This window comes from Amphiura filiformis, chromosome 4 (assembly GCF_039555335.1).
Source record: "Amphiura filiformis chromosome 4, Afil_fr2py, whole genome shotgun sequence".
NCBI classification, from domain to species: Eukaryota; Metazoa; Echinodermata; class Ophiuroidea; order Amphilepidida; family Amphiuridae; genus Amphiura; species Amphiura filiformis.
The window spans coordinates 45,313,886-45,333,656 of record NC_092631.1 but is presented as its reverse complement, the minus strand read 5'-3'; the positions used below and the strand labels follow the sequence as shown (position 1 = coordinate 45,333,656).

Below are 19,771 nucleotides of genomic sequence, written 5' to 3'. Positions count from 1 at the left end.
TTACCACGAAAATATCTGATAATTGTAACCTTTTTTGGTTGTAAATATCTGATAATTGTTACCTTTTGTGGTTGTACAATCGGATGGTGCACTTCAATGATGAATCTGACCTATTCTTTCATGCGTAATCAATCGGAAAATTGCACGGCAGTTCGATCGATTCGTAAACAAATCAGAACAAAAATACAAATTTTATTTCAACAAGTAGCTTACACATGGATTCACTTGTCTTCATGTTGGAATATGATGTAATATTTATGTGAAGTAATTATTTGCAGCATGTATAATCCTATTGCGAGTTTATACAATTGGCGAAATCAGCCACAAGTGAACGGATCGACCAACAGCGGTGAGTGTCGTCTTTTTGTTAAATCTCATAGATAGGTGGGTGTATCCACTGCATATTAACTGACTCGAAAACGAATGAAAAGTTTGTTTTAACACGATGATCGACAAATAATATCTACCATTGGCAAATTATAGAGGTGTTAAGATATCAAAGTGGCTAGCGGAAATGACGTACCGTGATTCTCATGTGTCTTAATGACTCATTCAACAATTTTTGTAGTTATACGCACCTGTGTCTTACACCATCTTAATATAATTCGGAATGGTCAAGTTTTACTGTTTTATTTGGATGCTGCAGAAAGTAGTACAAAAGCATGGCTGTATACTCTCAAGGTATGATTCATTTTGTTATGCATAGCTAGCTGGGTAACTATCCTTGGATATTGGAATATGTTAGTTAGCAGAGCACAATATTTTACCCAAGTTATAACTATTTGTTGGGTTTACTTCGGGTTTCCTTCGAGTTTTGAGGCGACAGGCTGCGGGCTTCAATTTCCTGATTATGCTAATGAATATAGTTCAAAATCATTTGATTGAATGGGTTATTACAATTGTTTACTTGTACAACATTTGTAACAAACTTCGTCAAAGAGGTTTTTTGCGCCGATTACGAAAATAAAAGTTTATTTTAAAAAGTGAATTCTTTCGGGGGAAGTATACGGTGTATGCCGTATGTAAAATCGTATATACGACATATGAACGCACGTATATTATGCAAGTACTGCGTACCGCGTTTGGACATCGCAATCTCTCTAATTTCTTCATAGACGAATCCAATTTCACGCATTCCTACACCTCAATGACAGACATTAACGGGGTGTCAGGGTCCATCCCACCTGAAATGTGATAATGCATGCTTGGGTGAGATTTATCTGCGTTCGATCACCGTGTTGTAACTAGTTTGGTTTTGAGTAGAGTATTAAGGTAATCCTGTGTGTAATTTTGGTTCATTTTGATTGACAGTATTTTAAGATATGACCTTGTGATTCACAAGTTGTAAAATATTATAAGTTTCTTTTTGAGCTCAGTTTAGGTTGTTTTGTCAAAACTTGGAATTCACCATTTTTACGCAATATCCTGTAGATTCTATTAAAATCTATTGGAAACAATTTCTAAAATCTAAAATTCGTTAGAAAGCTAAATATATGAAGATCTTATATATTAAAGCAATACTACCAATCTGCTTGTTTCTGTTGATAAGGGGCAGTCTTCAGCAAACGGCTCTTTTCAGAGCCACCAAAACTTACAAAATCAGCAGATAGGCGAGATCTGCTTGTTTCTGTTGACAAGGGCAGTCTTCAGCAAACGGCTCTTTTCAGAGCCACCAAAACTTACAAAATCAGCAGATAGGCGAGATCTGCTTGTTTCTGTAGACAAGGGGCAGTCTTCAGCAAACGGCTCTTTTCAGAGCCACCAAAAACATTATATTAGCAGATAGGCGAGATCTGCTTGTTCTCTGTTGACAAGGGGCAGTCTTCAGTGAACGACTCTTTTCAGAGTCATCAGTAGACAAGGGGCGGTCTACATGTCTCAATCTTAGGTACTTTGTCCTGAAGAAGTCAGAGCTACTCCTGACGAAAGCTTGACAGTGATGGCGAACCCGCTTAAAACCCCACTAATTGTTATGAATTCCCGTCGTAAAAGCCTATCCCACAATTTATAATGACTTATATTTTGCATCTTCAATGTGCAGTCCAAACGATATTTTGTAAGTTTTTGTACAACTCATAACATGTCACTAAAGCAGGTCATATGTGCTGACCTTCTTCTATTGTATTTGTTGATCTGTGTATGGAGAGAATGGGTCGAGGCGATTGCATTGAAAAACTAATAAATTATTCATAACAGTTATGTAACCAGTCGATAGTGCGGACAATCAGGGATCTAGAGGAAGGGATAAGCATCCTAGTCTGCTGCCCTCATTCGGAATATGTATCCTAGGTGTAGACAATAGGCGGATTAGCGGCCATTTTGTCTTCGACATGATTTTAATCGCTTGTCTTTATACTTCAGTACACAAATATATAAGTTAACAGGTTTACAATATTAAAATTATATTTTGAATATCCAATATATTCTGTAGTAAATCGATCAAATGACGGGTGATTGTTCAGGTATTATATGCTTGATAAAATTAAACTGTCTGACAAGCTAGTATTCTCCTCCGCCGTCAGTGTGATTCCATACACTCCACGTACCGTGTTGCGAAGGTGGAGGAGACTAAAGCTGTATTGACGAACACGCATGCGTTAAAAATATGTAGCCTTGGTCGAACAATAGCGTGACGTAGTTTCCGGCATTGTTCCTATGCACTTTCACCCTCCTAGGACAATCTTCATTTGCAAACCATCAAAATTCGTAATCTGTTTGCGTTGGAAAAGAAACCACGTGAATAGAGTGCCCTCTCAAGGATGTCTTCTCTCTGGTTAAAAGCAGGGAACTTCTATTATTATCGGGAATTGCCTGTCACACATGATAGCACACAAGGTCGTAGGCAATTGGTCGGACCTCATCTGCCCAGAACATATTGACCCAGGTCACCATACCGCCATATCCTTCCCGACATGCTTAGTAGCCAAGTCCGTAGAAGAGTGGATCCACACACTATGTACATAATACATTTGGCCACATTTTATCATACGATTAATACGAATTTATTAAACATGGTAACAAATACTCTCTAGCAAATCGGTTATAGATGGAACTGGTAGGCATATTATAATTTCGGGATATTAAATATCTTCCTGACCAGCCAGATCTGCGCATGATCAAAGACGAGTATCAGACCGACGCAAACTGGCTTAGTCTCCACATCAGCCAGTTTGGTTCCGCCTCTCCACAGGGAGCGTAACCTGTGTAGGAGACTCGGTCGGACCTGGTCGGACCTCATCTCTCCCCATCGATTGTGACCTATAATCCCCGACATTGCTCTTATGAACTCACATCCGCCTGTTAAAAGGTTGATAAAAATGACCTACATTGAGAGTCAGTCAAGTGCGGTGGAGGACAAATAAACTATTATCATGCTCTGTGAATCTTTGGCGCGTTATTCAAACCCATGCTTTGTAAGGAATATTAGCACTCTGTAGGTGATATCAATAATCCTTGGTGATATTTCATTTTCAAGTGCTCCAATATCGTTGTTGGGCCTCCAGGGCTAGTGACTCGTGGCGTACATGAAACCTCCCTATAGGTATCAGGATATCAACCTGTAACTATACATGGATTCACTTGTCTTCATGTTGGAATAAATGAATAATATCTATGTGAAGTAATTATTAGCAGCATGTACATGTATAATCCTATTGCGAGTGTATACAATTCGCGGCGAAATCAGCGAGAGAACGGATATCGCGGATCGTCCAGTTCTAACTGGGGCACACCGACACCGCCTGGCTAATAATTATTTGGTGCAGCAGAGACACTAAAATGAATACACGGGATCGATACACGTGAATTGCTATGCACGATTTTGATATCAGACGAAAATCTTCGTATACCGGGTTAGAAAATGATGAATATCTCCGTAAATGATTTTTCTCAAGAAACCAGATGTGGTCTCATACACTTGAAAATACGTGTTGCACAGATATGATAGTCGTCGGCGTGCGCTTTGCAAATTGGCCGTGCGCTTTGAACTCAAAATTTGACCAAAACAAACTCTAATTTTATATTGCGTTGGTCCTGTAGCGTGTAGCGTGGTACTACATGTACAGCGTGTAGTACAGCTGCACTCACTACTAGGCAGTATAAAAGTCGATGACCATTGACCTCAATGGGGTATACAAGCTTATTCACGCACAACCAAGATCAATTACCCGGATATTGTGAGTAGCCTTGAGTCATGTCCCTCGACTAATTCTTCGTCTCAAAGAGCTTCAAAGGTCTGAACCAAATGGCCAATCGTGGCTGTGTATTCAACCTACCATGGCGATTTATGCCATGAAGATATAGGGTCGGTGACACTGTGTGGGGTGAGTGTCGTATTTTTCCGCCATGGGTTAATTCTGAATTGACACTTAATTTGGGTGTACTTTGTCTTGGGTCCAATCTCTATCATGGACATCTTTCTGAATATAATGATTGTTTGTTCTAGATTTGGGGTTCATCGTTTCATAATTATTTGAAACAACTAATGTTTAAGGGCAACATTTCGAAACCACAAACCCAAACTGAGTGCTATGATGTACAAGATTGGGATATACATTTTACCAAGTTGACAATAGTATTTCCTTCATTTTGCCAATGCATAACTTTCTTGGCAAAATGAATTTTATATAAGAAAGTTGTTTACGTGCATATAGGCTCCTTCACAGCCGGTTTCTGTGGTGTATTTATTTATTTATTTATTTATTTATTTATTTATTTATTTATTTATTTATTTATTTATTTATTTATTTATTTATTTATTTATTTATTTATTTATTTATTTATTTATTTATTTATTTATTTATTTATTTATTTATTTATTTATTTATTATTTAACCTGGGATGACCAATCATTTGATACACGCACATTTCATGCACCCTCACTTATCGCCACTCATGGACAACATGCATGCATACCTTCCGCACAATTTATGCGTGCACTGGCCGCCCTATTTGGACATCGCATGATTTTGAGTTACACCTTTGTAATGTAAAATTAATTTTCTCGGCCAAAAGCAATCATTTTAATTTTTTTTCAATTAATCAGGAAAAAACTATAATGCTTGATAATGATTTTTGTTTCAAATCCTGGTGTTAAACTTACGCGTGAAATTCAGTCATTTAGTTTAAGATGTTCGATTTTGATAGGCTTCAAATTGGCCCGCGAACTTTTTTTGGATCAACCTTTTAGCTTTTCAAAGTAATATAATATAACTTTCTAACGCACGTCACCGTGAGCTATATATATCATAGTTTTGTCAGAATTTCCGTATTGATTGCTTCATTTTTCAATTCCGACTATACCAATTTTGTAAAAATCAACTCGCAAATGTACCCATGGATGGATGATAGCCACAACAGAAATATCGATTATTTCTGCTGGTTATATTAGAAATGAAGTTCTGGTCGGACAGTTTAGCAGTCACTTGTGAAAAAAGGTGAAATCAAAACAGATATTCAGACAAAACTATAATATGTGACTCCTCGCCACAACTGAGCCCGGATGTCGCCAGTGCCACTATTGAGATATGCTCCATCGAACTTAACAATAAACAATAGGAAACAAAGGATTTATTGACTGTTTTATTGATTTTCACTACTTAAATGTCAAGTACTATAGACATGATATACATCATTTTAAAGCTAATTTAAAGCAGAATATTTTGGTTGAATATCTCAAAAATGATGATTGGCGACTTCCGGGCTCAGTTGTGACGAGGAGTCACATATAGACCCACACGATGAGCCTTACAGAGGTGGGATATATCTTTCTTCAGCAAACTATACTAATTTGAAACGGTCAAAAATTAATTGAATGAAAAAAGCTCGCGGCCGAAGTTAAGGCTTATAAAAATATAAAATCTTACACTAAAAGACACAATTTCATGCCTAATTTTAACACCAGGAATTTTAAAATGTATATCCAAGCACTATATATTTAACTGACATTTCTGAAGGGAAAATATAATTGCTTTATATTTGACCGAGAAAATTAATTTTATAGCAAAAATGTGTGTCTCTGAATTGTGCTGACGGTGCTGTTATAGCTAACCTGAGAAAGGTGACGCTATCACACTACTCTGCAGTAAAAGCTACTACAAAGATACATTCACACAATGGTCAAGAGGTTGGGAGTTTTACTGAACATTTTCCTCAGGACTGTTGTTGATAAATAAGTGAAGAGATTTCATACTTCTAGTCCAATAAAACAGTACTCACTGTGGACGTTTCGAAGTCTTGCAGACTTCTTTTTCAACACTGATGTTGTTGTGATGATCTTCTGTTTACCGCTGATGTTACAGGTTGCTTAGCAACGCGGTTGCCAGTTGGTTTTCCAAGAAGATCGTCAAATGCGTGAGTAAGATTGTATTGCCCCTCGTCCCTGTTCATGATGTTGTCTTGCTTCCTGATCTGAATTGCCTCCTTTATCCATCGCTTATATCTGTCCGCCTCCTTGCCTACTACCCTAGCCTCTTCCCAGTCTATGATGTGATCTTTGTCCATAACATGGTCCGTGATGGCTGATTTATTGACCTTTGATTCTGATGCCTTTCTGCTAGCTCTGGTTCTTACTGTAGCCCCTGCTTTCTCCGCCTCTGCCCGGTGCTCTTCGATACGCTTGCCAAACTTCCTGCCTGTCTCTCCAACATACGTAGATTCACAGTTTTTACATGGAATGGCGTAAATGACATCCGTAGTGTTGAGTGGATCACGCTTATCTTTGGGATGAACCAACATGTTTCTGAGCGTACAATGTGGTTTCATAGTTGTTGGAATGTTGTAATGTTTGAAAGTCCTGGCTATACGTTCAGATACCCCTTCCACATATGGGATGACGACCATACCCTTGGATTTGCTGTTCTCATCCTTCTTGGTGTTCTTCTTCTCTCTAGGTGTCTCTATTTGCTTTTTAACTCTGTCAATACTCCATGGCGGGTACCCACATGTGTTGAGCGCTTTTTTGATGTTAGCTTCCTCCTCTTCCTTGTGTGTGTCTTCTGTGATGATTTTATTTTTTCTGTCCATTAGAGTTCTTACTACGCCCAATTTCTGGTGTAACGGGTGGTGGGACGCAAAATTCAGGTATTGGTCGGTGTGTGTGGCTTTACGATACACCAACAGTTTGACAGAGCCATCATCCCGACGAACGATGAGGGTGTCCAGGAATGGAATCCTGCCATCTTTCTCCTCCTCAAAGGTGAACTTTATAGAATTCGAATCGTCGATACTGTTGAGATGATCTGTGAGTGGTATGACTCCGTCTTTGCTGACAACCTCCAAAATGTCATCCACATACCTTTTCCAGAGCTTAGGCTTACAATTCAATGGAGCCGTGGCGATAGCAGACTGTTCAAGATGTTCCATGAAAATATTTGCAGCAAGCGGTGAGACAGGACTGCCCATAGCTGCCCCAAATAGCTGTCTGAAGATCTTACCTCTGAAGGTAAAATATGTTGTGGATAAGATGAAGTCCAACAACTCGATCACATCATCCACCGACAAGTTGTAACCGGAAGTCTTATTGTACGCCTTCATGTAACCTTTCTCTAATCTCTCTCTCACAATTTCAAGAACCTTGTGTATCGGAGTGCACGTGAATAGAGACACAACATCATGAGAATTTAAGATGTCATCTTCCTCAATTACTAAGTCTCCTAACTCCTCAGCAAGTTGTTTTGAATTTACCACATGATGGGTGGAGTTTCCGACCATAATAGACAAAATATCGGCTAACCATCTAGAAGTTTCGTAGCCAATGGTGGCAGTATAATCTACTATTGGTCTCAGTGGTGCATTGGGTTTATGGATTTTTGGCGTGCAATAAAGTCTTGGTACATTTTCTGCAGTTGGATACAATTTTTTGTACTTTTCCTTAGGGATCTTTTCCTCGTTCACAAGTCTTGAAAGAATGCCAACCAGTTTTCTTTTATATTTTGGAGTAGGGTCAGTGGGAAGAGTCTCGTACGTTTTTTCATCTCCCAACATGATGTTAACCTTCTCCTCATAATTCTTTTTATCAAGAACCACCGTAGCCTTACCCTTGTCTGCAGGGAGGATAATGATCTTTAATTGCCTGTCTTTCATCCTGGTTAACGTTTGACTTTGGGGGTTTTGACGAACTTAGCATACTGGCTACCTTACCTCTCAGTTGCACAGCTTCCGAATTCGGCAGGTTCCTTCACGCGAGTTCCGTGGCTAACACGAAATCTTCGCACATACATTGGTTGGAGACGCGGCGAAATTCAATCCTTTGGCCAAAACACTGGTTTCTGACTTACTCAGACTGTACTTCGATAAGTTTACCACCCATTTCTTTAACTGCGTCCCGGACAAGTCGAGTTCCGATGTCGCAGTAAGACGTTTCTTGTCGTTTTTTACCTTCTTCTCCGTCAGAATTTGTAACTTCCGCATTTGCCGACAGGTTGGGAGTTCTTCTCACAAAATATTAAAAACGAAATTAGACACTTTTGACTTATCGTCAGGTCGGTTTTCGGATACCTAGAAAATATTGTAGTGATGAAGAGGGGTGAATTGTACAATTAATTAGACATGAGGACGATTGCTTAAATATATGACGTGACCATATCGTGTTTACATAAATAGCTTATCAGTACAATTAAAAAGTAATACATGAGTGGTGGGTTAATCCCGAACGGTTATAGAAAACAGTAATGATACCGTGTACGGGGTAATCGCGAATGGCCGTCATGAGTGTGATGGTTTTTTTTATCTGCATTGATCTAAGAGTGTTATATAATGAGCTGAATATGAACTAATCTTTCACGGACGTTCTAGAAAGAAATTAAAAGTTATAATCAAAGCTCCAATTCATTTTAACACTCCAATTGATTTTTCAATGAGCTTTCCCAGTACCGTTCGGGATTACCCCGCGTTCAGGAGTACCCGCGATTCCCCTATATTTTCTTTGTTTCATCATATCTACCAACTAAGGTTGAATTAATGAGAACATGCTTATAATTATAGTATTACCCACTCTTAATATTGGTATGATTTATTTTATCTTTGTTTTAATGTGTAGTATTAAATGAAAAGGTTTTCGGGATTACCCCACTCTCCCCTACGCCCATATAAAAATGTGATATAAAGTATAAATTCATGTATTGGGTAGGATGTTAGGACACCTACATATCAATTTTTTATTTATCATAACTTCCGCGTTCAATGGGAGTGATAAAGAGACCAATGTTATAATAATCCGATTTGGTAAAATGCAAGGTAAGGTATGCAAATGCGTAATACGATTATGAATATGGTTTATGTAACTTAATAAGATAAATTATCTCCCCGGGGGATAATTTATAGTTAATATCAAGTCGATTCATGAACACAGTGATTCATGAATTGTGATTTTTACCACTTGTTTCAGTACGACGGAAGCTTAACTCACTTCCGGTCATTTTTACCGTGACCTCTGCTGCTATGTAACAAAATGTTGTTTTGTTATGAGGGTTTGTAGGCCGGTCATTTATTTTTTATTTGGAAAATACCTATGCAACATTTTTGTTTTGCCATGATCTTTCCTGCAATGTATCAACAAATTCATTGTCTGGAGCAATTTTGATGTCTTCAAGATATAGAACACCGCAGTTAAGCGGTCGAGAGAGTAAGTGTTTTCTTTCATTTTCATCTCATTATTTCTGCTACAAATGACCAGAAAACATGACAGCCAGGGCCGGATTTACCTTTTTGGGAGCTCTGGGCCAGGCCAAAATTTGGAGACCCCAACGCAAAGTGAGGAAGGCATGTAGCCAATATTTTAGATTTTATTAGGACAATTGCGTGTGTAGCGCGCGCAAAAATTTCAAATTTAGACTATTTTAGGGCAAATTGAAGCTGAATTTTGCTATAGACCAGTGCGCACGAAACGCGCAAACTTTTGAAATTTCTGTACACTATTTTGCCCCCCCCCCCAAAAAAAAACCCCAGTGTTTTCAGCTAAAATGGAAGATGCACACTACACAGGGCAATTTGGGGGGCCCAAAAAATTTGGGGGCCCTGGGCCCGGGCCCATCTGGCCCTATGGTAAATCCAGCCCTGATTGACAGCTGTTGGTTAATCATCAATATGTTCCTATAGGATTAAAAAAAATACAAATTGACTTCAAATATAATTCAAATGTAAAACAGAATATTACCGGGGCTCGAACCAGCTAACAGGGAGAATATAAATCGCCAAGCCATACTAGTGGTTTAATAACAGCAGTGTTAATATAGTAATGTTATTCTCACTCAGTGGCTCACTCGTACATGCCTTTCCTGATGAATTAACATCATCCAAATAATTTAACACCCTTTTATGATGACTTTAAAATTGTTTGAACATGGAGAGTATTTTTTCCAAGGTAAATAACCAACAATGGACAATTGACAGTGAAAGAAAAAAAAAAAGAAAAGAAAAAAAAAATCAGCGTGTAATACGTCACGCACAAGGATCAACATTTTAACATACGACTAGGAATATACTCCAACCAAATTTCATGAAAATTTTAGGAAAGCTATTTTTAGTTAATATTTAACATGACACCCATTTTTATGAGTTTGGCGCCTTTCTTGCTTCAGGATATAACTATTTTTGTGATCTCACGATCTCATGCAGTTTTCTCATTTTCCCATCTAATTTCAGTCAACCGGCCGGTCACAGATACAGGCCTTGGTTTCTTTTTTCTGAGTGCATCTGACTTGGTCTATCCTCTGTGAAATTGTACAAATTATGTGGAGATAACCTTGTATTTATTTAATTTTGCAATGCTATTAATTTTCGAATGACAAATAATACATTAGGAAACGAATTTGGAGAAAACCTTCTGTTAATAAAGTACTATGCTGAGCCACCCGCTTGGGTGGCTCACGCTCCAGTAATTTCAGATGATTGAGCTCAGTAATACATCTAAGAATGTCTTCCAATTCATGAAAACAAATAGATAATCAGCTTATCGGATTAAAAGCTTAGAGGAAGGTCTTACTGCTCCGCGAGTTTTTGTAATTATCAGAAGGTTTTCTCCAAATTCATTCTCTAATGTAAATGTTTTCTGGTTGTAAAGGGTCCAGTCTATCATTATCAGATTTCACTTTAGCGAAAATGAGTGAAGAAATGTGATTTTTGGAACAAAACAGATTGCTCAATTTTTGGGTACAAAGTCGGGTAGTTTTTTTGTCTTAAAGAATACCTCCAGCAGACAGATACTTCTGGTTTCTTCAGTGTACAAACTTTACATCATTCCCTTCCAAAAGCCATGACAATCATATCATATCAACGTTGCAAACGGTCAAATCCACGAAAATAGTCCAAAAAACGCATATAAAATATTTTGTCAAAATTCGTCTGTGTGGAAGCCACGGAATCAATCAATATTGCTTTTGTAGTAGACAAGGACATAGAACCAATCGTGCGTGGAGTTTATACAGGCGCGTGAATTCAACCGATCGGATTGACTCGTGGTATTCGGAAAACTGTGTAATATCAGACCTGCTACGACAAAATATGAATAAAGTCGCATGGCTTTATCAGACAAAAATCCATGTGATACTGCCCGACTTTGTCATGTTTATGAGGGTGCAGATTCCATGATATTCATATGGCGTAAAAAGCCGATCTGGTCGTAATTTTATATACGTTCACTTCCATTTTTGTCCTAATGAAAACCGTTGAACACTTCTGATTTTGTTATTAACTGACAGATCAATGTTTTATGAGCAATTTACCTATAGTTATTTTCTAGGGGAAGGCTGTAAACGGTCAGGGCCACGGTTTATTTGGGCACAGTTCATGAAACCTTCAAATTTAACATGTTATCTTAACGCAATTATTTTCCAGAAATATTTTATGAATACCAGTTTCTTACATGATTAGACAAGGAAAACCCTACAAACATACTTTTGAGGCTTTTAACACAACTGATGACAACTCCATAACTATCAGAAAATGGTTTTAAGATGGGCCTTTACTTCGGCAAACTTCGGAAAAATCAGCGCGGTGACTGGGTTGAGAAATTACGAGCATAGAAACTGTGACCTCGTAATGCATAGATCGTGACCTGCCGTCTGACTGATTTGGACATGTTCAAGCTTCTTTATTTTCCATATAATTTAACTTTTACACGTTATTTTGCTTTACACAAATGTTTGATATCTTATCCGAGGTCATGGTACGTAATTTAAGAAAGACACGACTCATGTCTTCTATTTCTAGAGCTATTTTGCTAAAACGCGTTTGCCGGCTAAATTTTCAACATCGTGTTACGTAACACCGTGCTCACACCCCGGTTTTCTGTTGAACAAAAGAGGTCATGAAGTTGCCGTCACGGTCCTTCTGTTTGAAGGACTTAATGTTCGCGATTTGATAAACAAATTACTCCTGGCACCAGATTACGTTTGGTGTTATTATGAAATTGTATTAAGGTTTAGTAGACTGGTTCTATTTTGGAAATAGTGTGCTTATTATTTAAGCATCAAGCGGCAAGTTCGCGTTAAAGCTGGCAACCCAATCAATTTGGTTATTTCGGGTATGCTGAATTCAAACATTTTGGTCGTCTGGAACCAGATGACCTTTATGAAATATCTCCAAACCCATGCTCCAAATTCACTAAAAACATGTCAAATTATTTGTCTGGGTCTAAGGATCACAAACATTTAACCTATTTTGCGCGTTACCAAGTTATGAGGCTCAACAGGTCCAAGGTCAATTTGCATGTTATACCGGGGTGAAAAATTAAAGTTGCTCCGATTTTCGCAAAAATGGATGCAAACTGTACCTCAAGTTCAAGGGAATCAGAAAAAGAATAGTTTTTACTATCTGCGCGATATCAAGTTCAGAAGATAGATGATAAGTAAATGCAAATTCTATTGAATCCTATGCAATGTTACATATCTTTTGACTCTTTGCTGTGTACATTCTATCTAGACATCGCAGAACCGGGGCCCAGAATGATTTATACCGCGAAAGTTGTATTTTTTAGGTATGAAGCTCGAAGGGCATTACTATTTGTAGTATTGTTTTAAATTCTAAAAATTACATATAGTTAGCTTTCTTGGGAATTTTAGATGTTAGAGATAGAAGGTTTGTAATAGAAGTTCCAGGATATTGCGTAAAAATGGTGAATTCGTTGATAGTTGATATCTATCGATTATTTATGATGTAACAAAGTAATCCTTGTATGGAATAAAGGATTTGTTACGCTTGAGTGACCTTAAGCTATTCTTTCTTTGACGGCAGTTTTGAAGACAATTATTGAGGTGTGTGAGTTTCATCATTTGTAATGCCGGCAGAGATGGATCGTATAGAGAAGCTTCATCCTTATTGTCACATCATATATTTATGTCCACAGTATATTAGCAAACCCACAGCTACGTAACGTAGAAGATTAAAATTTAATCGAGGATCCTCGAGGAAGTTATATCCTCTGTAATAATGACATTTTTGGTTAAAAATTGAGGTAAAACTCACATAAAAAGTACGTTTTTAAACCTAAATATCTGAAGTCATATTAAAATGTTTCACTTAATCCCATATCAAGAATGTTTCAGCGTAAAGCTCTACATCGGTGCCAAATTTGGTGTATTTTTTTATAAAAGAATATAGGATTTCTCCAATATATTGCATTATTATGTTTTGATGGATCCAAGTTGTGATAATATTGGATCCAAAACATAATAATGATAAAATTGGATGCTTTACGCCCAATATTTATTGGTCTCGCTATGAGTTGTAAAATATTGGACTCGACTACGTCTCGTCCAATATTTTAAAACTCATAGCTCGACCAATAAATATGGGCTCAACCGATCCAATTTTATATCACAACGTGGCTGGACAATTGTGATAAAGGATCCATGTGTTATGAAGCCTCTGCGCTGTAAATTCCAGTAATAGCAACGTCCCGCCAAAACAAGTTATTTCCATGAAAATCACAGAATAAGTAGGAGACATATGTGTCATTGTATTGCATTTATTAAAATAAAATAACTGTTGACTATATATTTTTGATATTTTGTTCAAACACGGCATAAATCATTCTGGGACACTCTGTAGTGCAAACAATTCTTTTTCTGAAACCTCTAAGCTAGGTGAACAATTTGCGTCAACTTTTTTGAGAGAAGGAGCAACTTTGACTTTTGACCCATACACAACAAGCAAATCGAACTGTGACCTTTTGTGCCCCATAACTTCTCAACGATATGTCATATACGCACAAACATTACATTTCTAGGATGCATTTGAAATTGAGTGTTATTGGAATAAAATTAATTCTTTCCCCCTATGCAATCCCATGGGGTCATGGGGGGGGGGGGGTGTTCTTATCACCAGTGTATGTCTGCAATCCTAGGTTGAATACAATTCCGATCTTTTCAAAATTACTAATCTTTCAGCTGCGAGCAACGCACTGCATGGTTTATTGTTGTATTGTATATGATTAGAGCGCTGACATATTGGAAAATGTTGCCAATCATTATTCATGAAGTCGTACGATCGACGACTACAGTTGTGTCATTAGGCTACACTATTATTAGACGTTTTTATTCATACACTGGGCGTATTGAGCTGTATCGGTTGGCTTGCAAAATTCGGACAAGTTTGGTCCGTAATTATATTTTATATAGTATAGGCCTTTATGTGTATGATTTGATTTGATTTATTGATTGATCCACTGACGGGCGGCTTACTGACTGATTGATATGTTGATTGATTAATCGATTGGTGCTTACCGTTCATTCCAAAGTGCTTTTATAAACATAGAGAGTGGCAATAGATTACCTAACGCATTGTTCCTTTGTGCAGATTGAATGAAGAGAAGGCAACAAAGAGAAGTAAATAAATAGAAAGATAAGGGAAAAATGATGGGAATGACAGGAGAGTGAAAGGGGATAAAAAGTAAAGAAGAGGGGAGAGAGAAAGAAAGAAAGAGAGAGAAGATAAAGTGTAGGCCCAGGAAAGAATAAGGATATACAGAGAAAGGAATGATAAATAAATGTAATAATAATTATCATACACTGCTGAAACAGTGTTTGAAATTAAACACTTTTCTAAACACAATTTTGCCCTCACTTTGTGAACACGTTTAGAAGCTAAAAATCATGTGTCAAATGTTTGAACTTTGGTCAGTGATGGTGTTCAATTTCTAAATATCTGACATCCATATTCTGAACACAACGTTTCTAAACACATTCTTGCCTTCACTTTCTAAACACTGTTTTTGCAGTGAGTGTAGAGACTAAACACATAACAGCACTAGGCAGGCATTTCATGATGTCAATGCCTTTATGCGTTACGTAATTGATACGCCCAGTCAGATGTATTTCACCCCTGCCCAACTCAAGTCACCCAATTTTGCAAACTGGACGTTGAATGTACACTCTCATGAATATTGAATGGCAACATTTTAAAATGTGTCAGCGCACAAATCGGACACAATAGAACAATAAACCATGCAGTGCGCTGGAAATCTCCATGTATGTTTCACTCGAACCTTTACGATTGGTGTCTTTGAAAAGAGCGGTATTGCATTCAATCTATGATTCAAAAATAGTGTTGGACTGTCGCTATGGTAGTTAAACATGTTACATCACTAATTCCACGGCGAATAGTTTTCTTGTCATATCCATTGACTCCATTCCATTCATTCGGTTGATTGGTATGGATGGAGGTGCATATTTGGTAAGTAGAGCCATTCTTCACGATTCACTTGTTGTATCATCCAGTAGATGCACCTGTCTTTTATCTTATTATGATCGTGTTAATTTCATAAATGTTATTTTCATTTGTTTTTAAATTCGTTTGTTTGGCCAAAAGCCATTTTCGCCATCGCTGTTCACGCATGGTTTGCACTTCTGTTTGCAACAACTGAATTGTGGTCACCTTGTTCATAGGTCAGAACACAGACTGGTTCTATTTGTAAAAGTTGCGTTCCAATGGGCAAGTTTGAGGGGGCAACGATGCAGATTATTTTTGTTAAATTGGATATCTTGAATTCAAATCTTTTGACAGCCAAACAGTATTTTGAGACCGTGAAACTCAAAATGACACCCACACACCAAAAATGGCCCTACAGGATTACAGGGGACACAAATTAATTTTATTCCAAGAACACTTTCAAACATGTTAAATTTCAAACATGTCCCAGAAATGTAAGGTTTGTTACGACATTATTGGGATACAATAGATCAAACTTTGATTTGCTTGTTGTACGTGGGTCAAAAGTCAAAGTTGCTGCAATTTTCGTAAACAAAGTCTAGCTCATAGGTTTCAGAAAAAGAATAGTTTGCACTACCTGCGATGTCTGGTTACGCAGCAAAGATTTTCAAGGTCAATAGGATTCAATGCTATCTTCTGAACTTCACCTTGCAGATAGTGCAAGCTATTCTTTCCATGAACCGGTTGAAAATAGGAACAGTTTTAATTTTTAACCATGTACAACATGCAATTTAACCTTAGATTTGTCGAACTTCATAACTTGGTAACTACAGGTTTTATTTTGTACATTTTTGTGGTCCTTTTCAGCGGAGACCAATGCGCCCAAAATATGCCCATAAAAGCGCCCAATTAGGGCAAATTGGGTGCTTTTTTGGTGTTTCTATGGGTGGCAAAAAGAGCAAAAAGTAGGTATAGAGAAAGTCGGCATCTGAAAGTCTGTGTGGCACATCCCCGTACAAACGTTTTTGAAGACCACCCCATAACAGTTTCCTTATTATTTAGCGCTTTGAGCGTAGTGTGTAATTAATACCGTTTGGATTGTCTATGGCTAAATGTATAGCAATTGGACTCAGGTGAAGTATAGCATGTCCCATTAATTAATTGTTATTTTAAAACAAAAGCTCTAAACTGAAAAATCCTAACTTGGCCAACATCATGCCACACACCACCCGCAATAAAATACATCAATTTTCTTTAAGGGGGTACTACACCCCTGTGGTAAATTTGTGACTATTTTTTGCATTTTCCTCAAAAAATAATAACACACTGGTAACAAAAGTTATGTATATTATTGGGGCAAGGAATCCAATTACTACACTGAAATTTCAGTGACTCAAGACAAGTGGTTCAGTATATATGACAGGAAAATAACAAACCGCTTGTCGGAGGACACTGAAATTCCAGTGTAGTAATTGGATTCCTTGCCCCTATAATATACATAACTTTTGGTACCAGTGTGTTTTTAGTTTTTTAAAAATATTCAAAAATAGACACAAATTTATCGATGGGTGTAGTACCCCCTTAAGTCGAAAAAAACAATTTTTGTGTTATTTTTACACCATATATCAAGGGCTATTTCGTTTAACATTTCGAATAACATGTATTTTGGTATTGTGTTGTCCAATTAGTGGCTCTATAACTTTTTGAGCAAAGCTTTTTCGTGCAATGATTGGGGTCCGACGTGCCCTATATTTTAAAGCATGTTTAGAAAGTGTTTGATTACTATTAAACTTGATACAGAAAACCAAGTGACATACTAAAGTAAACAAGTTTTTGGCTTCTGTTTCCACACGAAATCAAAAATGTTATTTATCGTCTGGAAAAAAATTGCAAGCTTGCTTGCCATGGTTTCTGCGTGGCACTATGAATCTAAGTATATGTTACAAAACATTGTTAGATTTATTAAAAATATTTAAAAAAATATTTCGTGGCCATGCCACCTCTTCTGCTCATACTTGATCGTCCTGTAACTGTTTGAACAAATATTTGTATTCAAGAACAATAAAACGGAGACTAAACGTTATATATTTGTTAACCTTTTTAGACTTTGGCAACCAAGCATACCCAGCGCCAGGAGGTGTAACGTATGGTTCACGATGGCTCTCACAGGGTCAACCGAACGGAAGGTATTGTTATCTAGCTCTTTTTGTTGCTTGTTTGTTGTTGCTGTTTGTTTGTTCGTTCATGTGTTTGTTATTTGAGTTGAATTGTTAACTCCTTAAAAATGTTGCATGCTTAGCTAAAAATATGTATGCTCAGCTGGCTAGTACATTAAATAATTTGTATGTTCTTGCTTTCATGTATGTCTAGCGCTTGGTGAACTTGTTTTTTGTTGTCAGTTTGCTCATAAATATATTTTATTATTATTATTATTATTATTATTATTATTATTATTATTTTTATTATTATTGTTATTGTTATTGTTATTGTTATTATTATTATCATTATTATTATTATTATTATTATTATTATTATTAATATGTTATTGTTATTATTATTATTATTGTTATTATTGTTATTATCATTATTATTATTATTATTATTATTATTATTATTTGAGGTCAATATTATTAGTAAGGCTGTCTAGTTAAGGTCAGTAACATCACTGCACATTTTTCAAAGTTAATCCAAGTTTAGTTTTAACAAAATAATGCTCGAATACAAAGGGGGAACTTCGGGGTGGTGGGGGGAGTTGGGGGGGGGGGGCAAAATCAGCTAATTTTGCAAAAAATTGCCGGAAAAAGTGGAAATATTTGTAATTGGTGTCTTTGCCTGAAAACTGTGAGAGGAAAATATGGGGGAGGGGAACTGCCACCTTGCCCATCCCCTAGTGCCACCACTGAATTTAAAAACCTCTTTCATAACTCAAATTATGAAAGTGATCATTCGTATTTCATTACAAGAACATTAATATACAGGGTAGCGATTTTTTTAAAAAGTATTTCATGATTCTAGCATCCTCTTTTTGATGGATTTCAGTCGATTCCGATTTTGCGTTTCTGAGTCATGCATGATTAGGCTCCTAGGCCACTAGACCACTGTGATGTAAAGGTTTTTGTTAACAGGAAGTAAATACAATTTTTTTGGCCAATCGAATGAATCGGCAAAATGTTTTTACACATAGATAATATGCAGCCAGAAGTTTCAGATTGTATAACAATCTCAGCCTCTTTTAGAAATGTAGGGGGATGAAGCTGTGGATCTTGAAAATTCATATCATATTTAATATTACTACCATGACTACAGGCTGCCGTATTACAATTGAATACCTGAGTGTAAAAAAGGGCCCAACTCAATTTTTTACAAAAATGAGTTAGACCCAGCATTTTATTGCCAGCAGACTGTTCTTCCTTGTGTGTGAAAGATGAGCCAAAATCCACTCTCTAAATAGTCTCCCATGGAGTTGGGCCCTTCTTCCACAAATATTGGGTTAAATAGGAATTTTGTTCATCCATGACCAAAATTCTGTAGCTATTTATAACACAACTGCTTACGGAACTGGCACTTTACTTGCAGTATATTAGTGCAAGTAGGGCCCAACTCCAGATCGTATTAAGACCTGTACCGTTGCCATGGAAACATCATATATAATTTCGAATGTATGTAATATTTTATGTTCATGTATAAAAGGTCTCCTGAAGATGAAAACATTCTGTCTATAAAACTTTTCCAAATATTAAGTTTTTTCTTAATATCTCAAAAACAGTTTTGATGGAGTTGGACCCTTCTTCCACTCAGGTATTCAATTATATACTTTATGTAGAAAAATTGACAATCGGTCCTTTCAAGTTTTAGGATTGGTTTTGGTCACATGGTTCAATACTTTGAAATAAATTTAATCTGAATCTGAATCTTATATGACTTCCAATATAGGCTAGTTGCTTTTTATTCAAGCCATCGTGTTGGGTGGAAGCTCTATAGTCCGACGGTTCTTTATTCCGACGGTTCTTTAGTCCGAAGGTTCTTTAATCTGACGTTTCTTTATTACGAAGGTTCTTTATTCCGATGGTTCTTTATTTCGAAGGTTCTATAGTCCGAATTTTGAAAACAGTTCTTTAGTCCGAAT

At 37.0% G+C, this 19,771-nt stretch overlaps 1 protein-coding gene across 1 annotated transcript in view; it reads left to right on the top strand.

The window, feature by feature from the left end:
• Positions 1–267: 267 nt before the first annotated feature.
• Positions 268–19,771, top strand: part of LOC140150213 (uncharacterized) — a 60,453-nt gene continuing 40,949 nt past the window's right edge. The window contains exons 1-2 of the mRNA XM_072172219.1: positions 268–349; positions 17,750–17,831. Coding sequence (XP_072028320.1) covers positions 280–349; positions 17,750–17,831 — 152 coding nt within the window. The 5' untranslated portion in view covers positions 268–279. The remainder of the gene's footprint in view (positions 350–17,749; positions 17,832–19,771) is intronic.